Source organism: Panthera leo, chromosome B4 (genome assembly GCF_018350215.1).
Source record: "Panthera leo isolate Ple1 chromosome B4, P.leo_Ple1_pat1.1, whole genome shotgun sequence".
Classification (NCBI taxonomy): domain Eukaryota; kingdom Metazoa; phylum Chordata; class Mammalia; order Carnivora; family Felidae; genus Panthera; species Panthera leo.
Window position 1 is genome coordinate 135,922,189 of NC_056685.1, and position 17,937 is coordinate 135,940,125.

General features: G+C 43.4%; 1 protein-coding gene across 6 annotated transcripts in view; it reads right to left on the reverse strand.

Moving 5' to 3' along the window:
- The window catches only part of EFCAB6 (EF-hand calcium binding domain 6), a 244,357-nt gene that overhangs the window by 211,379 nt on the left and 15,041 nt on the right, over nt 1–17,937 (reverse strand). For 5 of the 6 annotated variants that reach the window (XM_042948058.1, XM_042948059.1, XM_042948056.1 and 2 more), the window contains 2 exons: nt 7,775–7,920; nt 666–877 (listed from right to left, as the gene is read on the reverse strand). In XM_042948058.1, the coding sequence (XP_042803992.1) occupies nt 666–877; nt 7,775–7,913 (351 nt within the window). In that variant the 5' untranslated portion in view covers nt 7,914–7,920. The remainder of the gene's footprint in view (nt 1–665; nt 878–7,774; nt 7,921–17,937) is intronic. The other variant, XM_042948060.1, reaches the window with a different exon arrangement.

The window sequence follows — 17,937 nt, forward strand, 5'->3', positions numbered from 1 at the left end:
TGCTTCTGATACAAACAGCACTACCCAGTTCTCTGAATAGACATGCCATGCTGAGTCTGACATGCATGATTTCACCTGGGCTATTATTCTCTCTGCCTAGAATGCCCTTCCGTTTTTTCATCTGGCTAATATCCACCCCTCCATCACAACGCGACCAAAAACACCGCTTCCTCCCCAAAGCCTTCTTGGACAACCCCCCCATTTTTAGGTAACTCTCCTGCCTGTGATGCCCACGCTTAGCAACACTTGCAAATACGTCTCATGGGACCGGGACCCCCTCAAGGGCAGGCCTGCGTCTGATTGCTCTGCACTGGGTCCAGCATACAGTAGGTGCTCAATAACCATTCAATGCAAGAACAAATGCCAAAATACTAACTTCCAAAATATGAGTTGACCAAATACTCTTTATGTGGAAGCCTTAAAAAAAAAAAAAAAAAAAACAACTAAAGGAAACAGCTGTACCAGTGGTCCACACAAAACATGACTCGCGTCCATGTTGATCACCCCACATCCGCCAGATTTAAACTGAATTGTGAAAAATAAACAAAACTTGAACCACTCACTTGGAACCGTGGGGGGAAAAACCAGAACACAATGCCCGCTGCAGTAACCAACCCCATCTTTTCCAGAACTGGGTTATTCTAAGTCGCTTGTGCATACGGTACCTGAGCCAGGACATCTTGAAACTGTTCTCTTGTGAGAGGCATCAGGAAGGTTGTGATAATTCTTTTCAGCTCACTCTTCGACACTGTCATGTTGTGATTGGTATCGAGCAGCTGAAAGGCCTTTCTCAACTCGTCTCCCTTATCGGTAATTTTTTGAAATAAAATCCGTTTGACATCTAAGAAGGACAGTATCGGATTTGCAGTAGCAGTGGCTGTCAAAGAGATACAGTTGTTTATTAGACGTGCTTAAAGCAAAGATCTCCAAAACCACTTCACTGCGGACTAGGATCCCACAAACTTCTAAAACACTCTTTCTTCTACTGTAGCTCACTTTACGCATCTAAGCATTGCTTGACTTACAACGGCGAATCTACGGCCATTTTTTACCTCTGAAATCTGGTCAACATAAAATAACGGTAATCACGTTAAAGAGAAAAAGCAAAGCAAAGATAATCTTCCCTGTCCAGGACATGTACCATTATAAGCAAAGAACATGGTCTTCAGAAGAAAATTCAATTAGAACAGTATCATTTCAAATAAATCTTCAAAATATCATATTCACTTTTCACCCCCTTGCCACTTTTTTGAGGGGAAAACGTGTAACTCTCAAATCTAGATCATTTCCCTTTCCAAGACAAGGAAGGGATGAGAATGGCTGGTCCCCTGGAAGGTAATGAAAGAATGTCAGAAGGTGCTAAATAAGTTCCCGGAGGCCGGGGGGCTGCACTTCCTGGGAGGAAAAGCAGCCACGTGGGGCCCGTGGCGCTATAGATCCCAGGGGTCCCCGTGTCACCAGAGGAGAGCTGACACACCCCAGCCTCCATCCTCTCTAAGATGGAAACGGCCGTGGGAACAAGTAAATACAGTAAGTACAAATCCACTCATGGTATCAGTCAGTTTCATAAGCATGAGCACGTGATTGTTCCCTTTTGATAGTTTACAACCTACTCAAGAAAGAGGAGCCTAAAACGAAAGGTAGTTTGGTAAATCTGTTCTATTGACTTATGAGACTGTAAAGGCTTGGTGACTACAGCTTACTTAGTAGCTTTGCTTTACATAGTAAATTCTGGATGTGTGTTAAATGTCTTTAATGTCATTTCTTCTTTTATAAACTCATTCACAAGCAGGAGCCAGGGAAGGGTGATTCTAGTTATTTCCCTTCAAATGAGAATTTCTTATCCAGGTATCATGCCTCTCTGGCATGAGCTTTCACCAACGTTCACCTTCCCTGATGCTCGCCGAGCACCCAGGAAGCCTATGCCAGGTGCTGGGATGCCTTTCGCTCGCCATGCCCACTGCCTCCTTGGGGAGGGACACACATAACCAGGACCCACTGGAGACCTAGAAAAGAGGGTGGCTGGTTTGGGGTGACAGGCTGAAGGTCTCAGGAAAAGCTGCTTACAAGAAAGAGGTGACAACTTCAACTGGAACTTGGTGCTCCCAAGAGTGAGAGAGGCTAGAAGCAGGGGGTACTGTGGAGGACAGCCAGTTGAGGCAAACGGAGGGACAAGCCTAGGAGGCATCAACCCGGAGACGAGACTACGAAAGTCAGCAGGAGCCAAATCCCAGGGGCTCCCATTCAGCTTCATGCCCTGGTCATGGGACACCAAGCTGGGACTTCCATCGAGAGAATGACATCACCCAATTTTCATTCTTAAACTGAATTCTGACATCACATGTAGGAGGGACAGAAAGGGGAGGACCCAGTGACAGTATGGAGACATGTCGTTAACTAACAGCATGCTCAGGCACGTATTAATGGAGGTCTACACTAAGATGATGGGCACGGAGGGAAAAGTAGGAGTGAATGAACGAGAAGTTGAAATAGACCAGGTAAAGTCCCTAGTGCTCCAATGGCAGATCTGTGAGCAAAATAAATGATCATTGCTATTCCAAGCTTCTACATTTACAGGAGTTCGTATATAGCAATACATACTGGAACGGATGAGAAAAAAGTTTATGGGAAAACTAATGAATTCATTTTGGGATCTCTGAGTGGGAATGTCCACTTGAAAGCTGAACACAAACATTTAGAGATCAGAAGTGGGGGAACTGGCCATGTAGAAGCCATGGGGGAAGCACGCCACGAAGAGAAGAAGGGAGCCCCGAGAAACACTGACTTTTAAGGAAGTATAATTCAGTCATTCAAAAAATATGTATCGAGCACCCATCATATTTCAGCCAATGCTCTAGGCACTGAGGTATTACAGTGAACCAGACAGAGGAGATCAGCTCTTGTAAAGCTTAGAATCTGGAGGAAAGAGTAAAGACAAGGAACAGATAATCAATAAGCGATAAAATAATGGTAGGCAGAAGTGCCACAAAGACGGTGAGAAAGAACACGGCGAAGAGCCAGGGGGGAGCCGTTTTAGGTGCAGTAGTCAGGGAAGTCCTCTCTAGGTGTGTGATGAGCTGAACCACAACGATGAAATGAGCCAGCCAGACGAGAAGCTAGAGGGGACACAGCAACAGGTAAAGCGCCTGCGCAGGAATGAGTTTGATGTGTCCAGGAAAGCAAAGGGCCAGCGTGGACACGGCACGCGTGTGTCGCGTGAGACGGAGGGCAGAAGTTGCTGAGATCGGGGTGGGTGGTGCTTCAGTGTCTGCACAAGAACCTGGGGTTGTCTCCAAAGGCAACGGGAAAGCTCAGGAGAGTTCAAGCAGGGCGGTGATCCCCTCTAACCTACGTTGTCTTCAAAAATCACTCCGGCTGCTGTGTAGAGAGTAGATTACACAAGGGCAAGAAATGAGGAAGAAGACCAGAGAGCAGGCGATTGCAAGGGTCCGAGAAGAGGTATCTGTGGCTTAAACCAGGTGGTGGCCCTGGATGTGGGGCAGGGGGGGAAAGTAGACAGATGGGAGGTATAGTCAAGAGACAGAGTGGACGGGGTTTTGCTGACTGATCGGCTCAGCAGGGCAGAGCCTGAAGAAACCAAGGACAACTGGGGGCTGGGCTCGAAGAACCACATAAATGATGGTGCTATTCACCGAGATGGAGAACGCCAGGAACGAAGAGCTCTGCTTGGCCGGCTCACGGTTGAGATGCCCATCAGATGAACCCAGGCAGAAAGGTCAGAGAGGCACCTGGAGATTCGATCTGGAGCTCAGGAGGGAAGTCAGAACGGGGCTATCGCTCTGGTTATGCGTGAGGCGTAGAGATGCGGGGACGTGGAGTCAGAGGCTCACCTGGGAGGGAGCAGATGCGGGGAAGAGGACTGAGTAGGAGCCCCCAGCGTGAAGAGACCTAAACGTCCCAGATTTCCAGGGGCCCCGCCGGCACCCCCCCCCCCCACTCCATTTCCGTCCCCGGAATCTCAGAAGCAGCCGATCCACAGGGAGGGGCTGCATGGCTCCACGTGGGCTGGCGAACCCGGTTTCGCCCTCTGCCCACCCAGCCCCGAACTCCTCCTCCGGCCCCAGGGTCACGGAGGAGTCTCTCTTGTCAATTTACGTCTCCACCTTGAAACCTTTTTTTGGGCTTTTCACGTCTAGTTTTAGTTGCTTCCCAAGAAGCACCACCTTTGCAATCAACAATTCTAATTTAAAAGTCATCAGAAATATTGGCTTGAAACCAGGGGACAGTGAAAGGAAAACTCTTTCACGTGCCTAACGCGCCTCCCAAGGTTTGAAAGGAAAGCAGTAACGACACTCACATAATCGGCTGGTGGGAGTACAAATTGATATCATCTTTCCGAAGGGCAAGTTGACAACCTTTTCTGCATCCGTTTAGAATATACAACAGTCACAAGAGACTGTCATTCTCACCCCAACGATGAGAACAAGTGGGATGCTCAGTTTTAAGCCCATCAGAGAACTGAGGGACGCCAACAACCTAAATTCCGGAAAGGGCAAGCCACTCCTCAGAGGGGACGGACCCGGGGCCCTTTTACCCTTTGCAGGAGCAGGGGGAGCAGAGCACATTCATTCTCGACCGGGGTGAGGGAAAAAGAACCAACCATTCAGCGGCCGCGCGGGGACAGGTGTGATGGGCTGAGGCCGCGGGGCCTCAGCCACAGGGCAAGTCCGCGCCCGGCCTCCTGCGCCTTCCCGCGGGGGTGGAAGTGGCACCCCACTGCTGGGGACGAGGTACGGGGCTGTGACGGGGCCCGGGTGGGCAGGCTCTTCCCTGAGTGTAAGGCACCCGCTCGCCAGAGGCTGAGGACAGAGCACGAGAGCAGAGGCGAGTCCCTAAGGCTGAGCCCACCTCAGGGGCCCACCTGCAGAGTGGAGGCAGGCAGGCAGGCAGGGCAGAGACAGGCCTCTTCAGGAGCGGAAAACTAGGAGCTGGGCTGGAGGGCAGAGAACCCCCCACCCCGGAGACCCTCCGACACTGGCAGGGGGCGCCGTAAAGCAGAGAGCCAACCCGGCAGCCGGATTGGGAAGCGCTCGGACGTCCAGATCAAAGCATTTGAAAACCAGGGGCAGCTGCAACCGAAGCCAGACAAGAGCTCAGTTCGGAGATGAAATGGAGACAGCCCATCTCACTTGAAGCCTGAGAGAAGAGGCTTTCAACAGTTTCTTCTGCTTCCTCCGTGCTCCACACAAATGTGTGCCATTAAATCTTTTTAAAACTGCGAGACAAGTGACATGAGAAAAGGCGACCTAACCAAGAGCGAAACCAGAAGAGCCACAGAGAGAACAGATGGAGAAACGATCAGGTGTGTAAAGCAGGAACGGTGAACACGTTCAAGAGATCACAGGCAAACCTAACAACACGCTGAATATACAGGGGATTTCAGCGGGGAAAAGCAAAACTGTTCTTGAAAGCACACCGCAAAGCTGGAAATTAAAAGTATAAGATCAGAAGTAAAAAGAAAAAACTCATTTGATCTGCTTAACCGCAGACTGCACACGACAGAAGAAGAGCCTCATGAATATAAAGTCAGGTCCAGAGCAATCCTTCAGATTTGAACATAAAGCAAAAAAACTGTTTTAAAAGGAAACAGGGGTCCCAGGTCTGTGGTTTGCCCCATGAACAGCGCTCATTTAATATGAATTATGCAAGTACGTCACCTCCATGTATGTGCACCACCACGCAGGAGACAGAGGGCAGCCAAACACTTCGCGGTCCCCACCTTCGGGGAGGCAAAAGGTGCTAGGAGACTTTTACTTTAAACAAGAAAAAGGAATTCAGTACTGAGAATTACCACCAGTAAAAACGGAAGGCAAGTGGCCAAAGGGAAAAGCAGGCACTGACGGCACGTAAGGCAGGCGAAGGACTAGTACCTTCCATACAGAGAGAGCGCCCACGAGTCACCCGAAGACCAGCCCACAGCAGGGGAACGGGCAAAGGATATCAACAGGCGGCTCACAAAAGAGGGACAGAAAGCTGGCAAACTGGACAATCAAAGCTCACCTCCCCGTTCAGGAAAGGCGAGTGGACACGACAGAATACTGATTGTGCGTGAGGCGACGTAAGAGGCGAAGTTCTGGGTTAGGATACTTCGAGGTCAACACTGTCAAGTGTTCCTTGCGGGGATGTCCAGGCACACACTTCCGAAGGCCAATGTGGCAGAGTGCAAGAGCCTCGGCGGGAACGCCCCTCGATCCACGCTGCTCTGCAGGATCAGAAAGGTCAGCTAAGACGCGTCCGGAGGGCACCGGACACGTGGGGCTGCTGAACGGTGTTGGCAGCTGCTGGCCGACCCCCACCTATTCTCCCCTTTTCCCTTGGAAACAGAAATGCTCAAATTTTGGCAGACATTCGGCCACCTAGAGATCTGTATTTCCAGACTCCCGGGTAGATGCCTGTGACCCTGCGATCCACTGGGAGGAAGCACAGTGTCCAGTCCGACTTGACAGGAATGCCTTTCCCCCCTCACAAGGCAGAATTCAGTGCATCCGTGCCTTTGTCCCCTCTGAGGCCTCCTGGCACCTCGGGTTGTGTGCTCGCTATGCTTTCCGCACACGCACTTCCGTTCTGGTAGTGTTTGCCTCAAGCCACTAAAATTCTTTACCCCCGCCCCCGCCGGACTGTGAGTGCCATCAGGGCAGGACCTCTGCTGGGCCCACCTCTTTATCCTCAGTACCTATGACAGTTCTTGTCACATGTCAGGGCTTAGAAAATGTTCAGGAAAGAAGGAAGGGGAGGGAGAGGGGGGAGAGATGAAAAGATATCTACTTTGGGGAAATGATTACGTTGAATTTTACTGCTTTAACACTGAGAGATGCAAACGAGTTTAAAACTTACATCCACACAAAAACCTGCATGGAAACGTTTACAGCAGCTTTATTCATGAGTGCCAAGATGTCTTTCAGTAGTGAACAGATAAGCTAACTGTGGTACATCCATGTAAGAGCATATTTTTCAGAGGTTAAAAACTGGGCTACTGCCTCATCAAAAGACAGGAAGGACCTTAAGTGCGTACTGCTAAGGGGAAGAAGCCCGTCTCAAAAGGCTCTATACGATATGATCCCAACTTGATGACATTCTGAGAAGGCAAAACTATGGAGACAGTAAGAAGACCAGTGGTTGCCCCGACTAGGGGCAGGGAGGGATGAATGCGTGGACCACAGGGGATTTTGTGGCGCAGTGAAATGATTCCATGTGATATCGTCATGCTGGACACGTGCCATTATATGTTTATTAAAACCCAGAGGATGCACAACACAAAGAACAACTCGACTATAAACTGCAGACTTTGGTCACTAACAACGTATCAATAACGGCACATCAATCGTAGCAAATGCACCTCACTAATGCAAGATGTCAACAGTAGGGAATGGGGATGAGGAGTAAAGGGGTGTATGGAACTCTCTGGACTTCAGCTACATTTCTCTGTAACCCTAAAACTACTAAAATAAAGAGTCCCTAATGAAGAAAAACTAAGTAAGGAGATATACTAGGGAACACGGTAGTTTTGGAATCACACTGTCTGGGTTCAAATCTTGATCCCGCCACTTTAAAACTACATAACTTCTGGGCAAGTGGTTTGATCGAGCTGTGTCTCCGTTTCCCCATAAAGAATATAGGGACAGTAAGAGAGTCTACTTCATAGCTCTGTTGCATGTGGTTAAATGATATGTGAAGCTTTTGTACAGAGTCTGGTACATACTAAACACACTTAAGTAATATCTACCGTTAGCATTATTTCTTCACGAATACTCACTTGAAGAAGGTCTAAACACACGTTGGAAACCATTCCTTGAATACACTCTACACGGTGAAGAGTGAGGTCTTAAATTCATGAACTTGTGTGTGGGAGGATACGAAAGATGCCAGTCCCGTATAACCGCCATTTTGCACATTAAATCCCTGTGACATAAAAGAAAGCAGAGTACATTACTTTTGAGCACACATTACAAATGTGGCCAACCTCCTCCCTATTCTTCTTCCAAAAGGACAGCTGGAGACTCTAACAATGCTAGTCATGACCTTCTTGCCAATGTTTCAAAAACTCTTCTTAAAATGAACACAAGATCATGATTTTAGACTCATTGTTTTTAGTGGATCCAATAATTTTCAAAAATGGGGAAATAAGGAAGTTCTTGGGTAGGAAGATCCACCCGCATCTTGACTACCACTGACTCATTCCTTTGGTGGGAGTAAGGATGGAAAGTTTGGATTCCCTATGCTCGCCTCAAGTGCCTCACTGCATATCCATCCCAGAGGCAGGGCAGACGGCAAGAGCACCAACAATGGTTCAGTAAGAACCTCTGAAAATCCTCTCCTCCATGAAGACAATAAGAAAACTGGCAAAACTCATCAGAACCCACTTTTTCAGAACCCTGGAAATTAACCAAAGGTTTGCAGAAGTCTAGGGAGCCCTTATTCATAAACACTGGCAGAATCTCAGTATGAACACCACGTTTTGTGTCACTTCAACTTCCCCTGCTCCCGTCCACCCCTGCCCCCAAATAGGCAGTAGCCTTGAAACCAACAGCCTGCAATTTCAGTGAAAATCCGGCAGTCTGCCAATCGCTGGAAAGGGGAGAATGGGGTTGGTGCTCCTTCGAGCACCATTACAAGAAATTGTCAAAAGGCATTTGCTGAAAAAAATCAGAGGCAACTGTTGTCTAGGCTTCTAGCTGCCTAAAGGATCAGATAAGAGATGGAGCAAATAATAGACTAACAAAAAAACCTTAAAGGGAAATCTAGGGAATGAGATGTCCATAGGGAAGCTCCCACATAATCTTGGGAGTCTAGAAAGCCACTCACACATATAGAGCTGTGAGCAAGCCCAGGGCTGTGTGCTTGCTCAGGAAAGAATGGAGCAGGCCCTAAACTCTTACCTTGGGGCTGACCTTGGGGCTCTGCACAAGCAGGAAATGAAGCCTAAGGTAGGTCTCTAAACTGCCCATCAGAGTATTAAAGGAACACTCAAATACACACAAAGAGCCCCTCAGCAAAGACTGGAAGACTATTATTTGCAGGCATTTAAGGAAATCTCTGTCCAATCATGAGCTGATCACTAAACTAACCAATCAGACACTTCAATGGTCATATGTGACAAAAAATACAGACTTTACAAAGTCAGTTTAGAAAAGTCCCCTGTATAGGGGCTCCTGGGTGGCTCAGTGGGTTGCTGTTGATTTCAGCTAGGTCTTGATCTCCTGGCTTGAGTTCAAGCTCTGCATTGGGCTCTGTGCTGAGTGTGAAGCTTACAAGAGGAGAGGAGAGGAGAGGAGAGGAGAGGAGAGGAGAGGAGAGGAGAGGAGAGGAGAGGAGAGGAGAGGAGAGGAGAGGAGTCACTAAACAAAAACAAAAATTTAACAAGTGGAAAGAATATGTTTTCAAAAACTGCCACTTTATTTAAAATGTCTAGTTTTCAATAAAAAAAATTATGAAACATGAAGAAAGAAAGAAAGAAAGAAAGAAGAAAGAAAGAGAAAGAAAGAAAGAAAGAAAGAAAGAAAGAAAGAAAAAAGAAAGACTCATACATACATACCTTTAGAAACCATGCAAGCTAGGAAACAGTGAGATGAAACATTTAGTGTAGAAAGGGAAAAAAACCTACCAACCTAGAATTCTGTATCCAGAAAAATTATCCTTCAAAAGTTAAAGGCAAATAATACTTTCTTACACAAACAAAAACTGAGGATAAGTCACCAGCAAGCCTGCTTTAAAAAAAAAAGGTTAAATTCTTCAGAAAGAAGGAAGAATTATACAAGTCAGAAACTTAAAGTTACATAAAAAAGAGGAGCATTAGAAAAAGCATAAATTAAAGTAACATAAACACATATGCACCCAATAATAGAGCCCCAATATACATGAAGCAAAAACTGATAAAACTGAAAGGAGAAACTGACATCTGAACAATAATAGCTGAAGACTTCAACGGCCACTTTTAATAGTGGACAGAACATCTGTACAAATCAACAATAGAGGACTTGAACAACACTATAAACCAATTAGACCTAACGGGCATGTAAAGAACACTCCACCCAACAATGGTAGAATATACACTCTTCTCAAGTGCACATGGAACATTATTCAATCATATGTTAGCACATAAAACAAGTCTTGAAAAATTTTTAAATATACGAATAATCAAAGGCTGTTCTCTAACTACACTGGAATGAAATTAGAAATCCATAACAGAAAGAAATTGAGTAATTCACAGATATGTCAAAACTAAGTAACACACTCTTAAATAACCCCAACGGATCAAAGGGAAAAAAAAAACACAAGTGAAATTAGCAAATACTTTTGGATGGATGAAAATGAAGGCACACATGCCAAAAATTATGGGATGTAGTGCTTAAGAGGGGAATTGACAGCTGTAAATGCCTGCATTATTTTTTAAAAGAAAAAAACCTCAAATCAATAACTTAATCTTGTTCTTTAAGAAACTAGAAAAATAAGAGTAAACTAAGCCCAAATAAACAGAATAAAGGAAATAATAAAGATTAGAGCAGAAATAAATGAAATTGAAAAGAGAGAACAAACAGAGTTAGTTCTTTGAAAAGATTAGCAAAATTGACACATTTCTGGCTAGATTTCCTAAGAAAAAATGATAAGGATAAAAACAAAAAGGATAAGGGAATGCTAGAACAATTGTATGCCAATGAATTAGCTAATCTACACAAAATAGAAAGACACAAGCTACTGAAACTGACTGAAGAAGAAATAGAAAATCTGAGTAGACCTATACCAAGAAAAGAAATTAAATGAGAAATCAAAAACTTCCTGCAAAAAAAAAAAAAGCCCAGGACCAAATGGGTTCACTGGTATGTTCTAGCAAACATTTAAAGAATAATTAAAACCAATTAATCCCTCACAAACTCTTCCAAAACAAACAAACAGAAAAAAAAAAAAAACAGATAAGAGGGAACACTTCCCAACACAATTCTGTGAGGCTAGCATTACCAAATCCAGATAGAGGCATAAGAAAACAAAGCTAAAGACCAATATTCCTTAGGAATATAGGAAAAATCTTCAACAAAATACAGTGACATTAAAAAAGAATTAGATGTCATGAACAGGTGAGATTATCCCAGGCACTCAAGGGTGATTGAACATATAGAAAGCAGTCACTGTATACACCACATTAATACAATTTAAAAAAAATTATCACCTCAATAGATGCAGAAAAAGCATTTCACAAAATCTTATGCCTTTTCTTGATAAACACACTCAACAAGCTAGGAATAGAAGGGAACTTCCTTGACCCAACAAAGGGCATGAGTAAAAAACCAACAGCTACCATAGTATAGAATGGTAAAAGAACAAAACTTGAAAGCCTTCCCCCTAAAATCAGGAACAAGGCAAGGATGTCTGCTCTCACCACTTCTATTCAACATTGTACTGAAGGTCCCAGCCAGAGCAATTAGGTAAAAAAAGGAAATAAAAGGCATCCAGCTCTAGTGGCACAAGTAAGTTTTATAACATCACTTGTCTGAGGCTCCTAACTTAGCAAACCTTCAAAGGGAAGGGGAGGGAAGAAGTTTTCTCTATTAGACTTCACCTTTAAATGCAAGTGCACAATTATTTAATATTCAAAAATAGATATATGTGTGTGGCACTATTTGAGAATGAAGAACCAGACTAGACAATACATCTAAAGCCCTAGATTTTAAGAATCTCAAGTTTACAGGATTGAAGAAATGAATCAGAATTTTTTTTTAATGTCAAAGAAATACACACTGGCTGGTGCTCTGGTTTACCTCTCTTTGGGCAGCCCCTGACTTCCTAGCATGGTATTGGTCTAGACCTGCCTTATTTACACAGGTCCCTGTGAGCCAGGACAATACCAGGGCTTGAAGCCATGTGAGGCTGACAGCAGAGTCCCACGTACATCTTTATTCAACTAGTTAAATTCAACTGAAACCTAGAATCATAGCATGGGTAAATTTACAGAAGAACATGGTTTGGTATGTGTTCATACAGCCAAAATATATTTAATGAGCTTCCTTCTAGAAGTCTGGGGTTCAATGAACAAAACACAATCATGGACATCGTGGGCCTTATATTCTAGTCCTGGAAGACAAACAATAAATAAGTGAATGATACAAGTGGTTAAGTACTGTGAAGACAAATGGAGCGGGGGGGTGCGGGGGACTAGGTAACACTGATCTGACAGGAACCAGGAAGAGAACAATGCCATTGGGAGGACAAAGAGACAACAGGAGGTCAGACAGAGGAAAACCACATAGGCTTCTGTGATGGCTGGGCTCTCTCCATGAGTGATATGTGAAGCCACTTGAGGGCTATATACAGAGAAGAGAAATATGTACAGGGTTATGATCTGGGCTTTGCATTTAAAGGATCCCTCTGACTACATGTCAAGAACAGACTTACAGAGGGAGGGGAGGAAACAGGGGGATCAATTATAAGTCTACTGAAATAATGCATGCAAGAAAAGATGGTGGCCTGGACCAGGGTCGTTTGGGTAAAAGTGTTGAGAAATGGTCATATTCTAAATATATTCTGAAGGCAAGGTCAATTGTATTATCTTATAGATTTGATTTGGCATGCAAGACAAAGGCTGAAAGAAGTGGCCATTAACTGAGATGGGAAAGATTACAGGCAGGACAGCTTTTGAGGGGAAGATCAAAAGTTTCATTCTGCACATGATGAGTTGGAGATACCTGTTCAGTCTCCCAGGGGAGATACTGAATAGGCAGTTGGATATTTGAGCTTGAGTCTGGGGAAGAGTCTGGGACTGGAGATACAAGTGTGAGGACTGTCAGCATATAATGGAAATAAGGCATGATGTCAGATCAGCCCACCATGAAAGCACGTGTAAAAAGAGAAAACATGTCAGAGCTGAGCTTTGGGGTATTCCAACATTCAGAGTTCAAGAAGATGAGGAGGAACCAGCAAAAGATGAAAAAGAGCAGCCAATGAGAAATGAGAAAAACCAGGAGACTGAAGTGTCCTGGAAATTGAGTGAGGAACATATTTCAAGGAGGGAGTCATGGTACATGTCAAATGCTACAGTGATCATCATTGAAGATGACCAAAAATTGCCCTTTGGATCAAGCCATGCGACAGTACTGATCAATCCGAGAGGTACCATGCTGGTGGAACTGGGAAGTTAGAGGGGGAGCCTAAGCAAGGTACACATAAACTCAGAGTAAAAGAATCTCTGCTTTAAAGCAGAGAAACAGTGTGGTAACTGAAGGAGGTATGAAGGTCAAAGAAGAAATGTCTTTAAGACAGGAGAACTGGAAGCAGCTATAAAGACTTCTGGTAGTGATCCAGTGGCAAGGCAAAGAATAATGAAGCAGGACTGAAAGAAGGGGTGACCAGTTCCCATGGGTTCACCAGTGGAGGCAGGATCTCATCCCATGGATGAGCCTTCTTAGGAGCACACTCAGTTCATCACTTGTGACGAAGGAGAAGACAGTAGACACAGATGTGGTGAGGAGAGTGCATGTTGCTTCCCTCCAGCTCGTGTCTATGTCTTCTGTGAAATGGGAAATTGGGCCATCAGCATCAAGTGAGGATGGGATAGGCATCCAGGATTCAAAAGAGAGGACAAAAAGTAAAAAGTGGTCCAGAAGAGATGGCAAGGGGGCGTGAGGTGGGAGATGAAGAATGACGGGCAAGGAGTTGTAATAGCCCATCCAAGGTCCATGGACATGAACTCAAGAACCAGACCCAGGGAAGTGGAGAGCTGGATTTAATTGGGGTCAAAGTTTTGAAAAGCAAGTGCTATACAGCAAGGGGCATCACGTGCACATATTGTCCAGAAAGAGGCCCCAAGAATGATGGGAATTCTTGGTGTCTCTGAAATAATTGCACAAAACTAAGGAAGTGAAGAGACCAGAAACTCAAGTTCATGAAGAATTTTAAGAAGGAAAAGAAAAAGGTTTCAGAATATGGCAGCACAGCACGGAGACCCTGAGCTTGTCTTGTCCCCGAAATGCAGCCAGATAAGCACCAAACCATTTTAAGCACCTAGGAAATTGATCTGAGGATTAACACAACAATCTGCATAACTTGAGCCACAGAACTTGGCAGGTATGCATTACAGAGAGGTGAACTGGAGGAGAGAAAAGCTGTGGAGGGTAGGGAGTTGTTTTGCAGAGAGGACAGAGAATGGGAAAGGGAGAGAATGTGGCACATCAGGATTGTTCAAGAAAAGCACTCCCCATAAGTGGCTGGAGAGAAGAAGAGAGAAAGAGTGAAAACACTTGCAGGGGGCTGAGCAAATCTGTCCCCCAAAACCATTGGTATAGAAAGAGAAAATTTTATTTTTTTTGCTTTATTTTTTAAATGTTTTATTTTATTTCATTTTATTCTATTTTATTATATAAATTTTTTAATTTTTTCTTTTCTTTTCCTTTTTTCTTTATTCTTTCAAGCTTCTTTCAACAAGCTTGACCAAACACACCCACCTAGGATCTAGCTTCATTTCTTTGATTTTTTTGTTTTGTTTTTAATTTTTTAATTTTTATTTTAATTTTTTTCTTCCTCCAAAATGACAAAATGAAGGAATTCACCCAAAAACAAAGCAGAGGAAGAAATGACAGCAAGGGGCTTAATCAACACAGATATAAGCAAGATGTTTGAGCTAGAATTGAGAACCATGATAATAAGAATACTAGCTGGGGTTGAAAAAAAGCAGAGTCCCTTTCTGCGGAGATGCGAGAAATAAGATCTAGTCTAGATGAAATTTAAAATGCTATAACTGAATTATGCTAAGTGAAATAAGTCAGTCAGAGAAGGACAGATATCATATGTTTTCACTCATATGTGGATCTTGAGAAACTTAACAGAAGACCATGGGGGAAGGGAAGGGGAAAAAATAGTTATAAACAGAGATGGAGGGAGGCAAACCATAAGGGACTCTTAAATACAGAGAACAAACTGAGAGTGGATGGTGGGGGGGGGGGGGTAGGGGAGAGGGGAAAATGGGTGTTGGGCATTGAGGAGGGCACTTGTTGGGATGAGCACTGGGTGTCGTATGTAAGCGATGAACCAAGGGAATCGACCCCAAAAACCAAGAGCACTCTTTACACACTGTATGTTAGCCAGTTTGACAATAAATTATATTTTTAAAAAATTGCTATAAACAAGACGCAATCCAGAATAGATATCACGATGGCAAGGATGGATGAAGTAGAGCGGCAAATCAGTGATTTAGAAGATAAAATTATGGAGAATAATGAAGCAGAAAAAAAGTGGGAAACAAAGGCAAAAGATCATGATACAAGACTTAGAGAACTCAGTGACTTATTAAAAATGAATAACATTAGGGGCGCCTGGGTGGCTCAGTCGGTTAAGCATCTGACTTTGGCTCAGGTCACGATCTCACGGTCCATGAGTTTGAGCCCCGCGTCAGGCTCTGGGCTGATGGCTCAGAGCCTGGAGCCTGCTTCCGATTCTGTGTCTCCTTCTCTCTCTGCCCCTCCCCCGTTCATGCTCTGTCTCTCTCTGTCTCAAAAATAAATAAAAACGTTAAAAAAAAATTAAAAAAAAATGAATAACATCCAAATCATAGGAGTCCCAGAAAATGAAGAGAGAGAAAAAGAGACAGAAGGTTTATGCGAGCAAATTATAGTGGAAAACTTTCCTAGTCTGGTGAAGGAAACAGACATTAAAATCCAAGAAGCACAGAGAACTCCCATTGGATTCAACAAAAACTGACCATCACCAAGGCAAATCACAGTCTAATTCTCAAGATACACAGACAAGGAAAGAATTATGAAAACAGCAAGGGGAAAAAAGTCCTTCACCTATAAGGGAGGATAGATCAGATTCACAGCAGACCTAGCCACAGAAACTTGGCAGGCCAGAAAGGAGTAGCAGGATATATTCAAGGAGCTGAATTGGAAAAATACGCAGCCAAGAATTCTTTATCCAGCAAGGCTGTCATTAAAAATAGAAGGAGAGATAAAGAGTTTCCCAGACAAACAAAAACTAAATGAATTCGTGACCACTAAACCTGCCCTGCAAGAAATTTTAAGGGGGACACTTTGGAGAAAAGACAAAACAAAACAAAACAGACCAAAAGCAATAAAGACTAGAAAGGACCAGAGAACATCATCAGAAACACGAACTCAACAGGCAACACAATGGCGCTAAATTCGTATCTTTCACCCTAAATGTCAATGGACTAAACACTCCAATCAAAAGACACAGGGTATCAGAACGGATAAGAAAATAAGACCGATCTACATGCTGCTTACAAGAGACTCATTTTAGACCTAAAGACACCTGCAGGTTGAAAGTATGGGGATGGAGAACCATCTATCATGCTAATGGTCATCAAAAGAAAGGTGGAGTAGTCATATTTATATCAGACAAACTAGATTTTAAAATAAAGACTGAAGAAGGGCATTATATCATAATTAAAGGGTCTATCGAACAATAATATCTAACCATTATAAACACTTATGCCCCAATGTGAAAGCACCCAAATACATAAATCAATTAATCACAAACATAAAGAAACTCATTGATAATAATGACATAATAGTAGGGGACTTCAACACCCCATTTACAACAGTGGACAGATCATCTAAGCAGAAACTCAACAAGGAAACAATGGCTCTGAATAACAACCAGACCAGATGGACTCAACAGATACATTCAGAATGTTTCATCCTAAAGCAGCAGAATACACATTCTTCTCAAGTGCACATGGAACATTCTCCAGACGAGATCACATACTGGATCACAAATCAGCCCTCAACAGATACAAAAAGATCGAGACCATACCTTGCATATTTTCAGACCACAATGCTACGAAACTCAAAATCAATCACAAGAAAAAAAATCTGGAAAGACCATGAATCATTGGAGATTAAAGAACATCCTGCTAAAGAATGAAAGGGTTAACCAAGAAATTACAGAGGAAATTAAAAAGTACATGCAAGCCAATGAAAATGAAAACACAACAGCCCAAGCCTCTGGGATGCAGTGAAGGTGGTCATAAGAGGGAAGCATATAGCATACCAGGACTTCCTAAAGAAGGAAGAAAGGTCTCAAATACACAACCTAACCTTACACCTAAAAGAGCTGGGGGAAAAAAAAAAACAGCAAATAAAGCCCAAAACCAGCAGAAGAAGGGAAATAATAAAGATTAGAGCAGAAATCAGTGATATTGAAATCAAAAAAACAGAAGAGATCAATGAAACCAGGAACTGGTTCTTTGAAAGAATTAACAAAATTGATAAACCTCTAGCCAGATTGATCAAAAAGAAAATTGAAAGGACCCAAATAAATAAAATCACAAATGAAAGAGGAGAGATCACAACCACCACTGCAGAAATACACATAATAATAAGAGAATATTATGAGCAACTATATGCCAACAAATTAGGTAATCTGGACGAAATGGACAAATTCCTAGAAACATATAAACTACCAAAGCTGAAACAGGAAGAAAGAGAAAATTTGAACAGCCCCATAACCAGTAAAGAAATTGAATCAGTAATCAAAAACTTCCCAACAAACAAAAGTCCAGGGCCAGATGGCTTTCCAGGGGAATTCTACCAAACATTTAAAGAAGAGTTAACACTTATTCTTTTGAAGCTGTTCCAAAAAATAGAACTGGAAGGAAAACCTCCAAACTCATTCTACAAGGCCAGCATTGCCTGGATTCCAAAATCAGATAAAGACTCTACTAAACAAGAGAACTACAGACCGATTTCCCTGAGGAACGTGGATGCAAAAATTCCCAGCAAGATACTAGCAAACTGGATCCAAGAATACATTAAAAGAATTATTCACCACAATCAAGTGGGATTTATTCCTGGGATGCAGGCCTAGTTCAAAATCCACAAATCAATCAATGTGATACATCATATTAACAAAAGAAAGGGTAAGAACCACATGATCCTCTCAATAGATGCTGAAAAAGCATTTGATAAAATACAG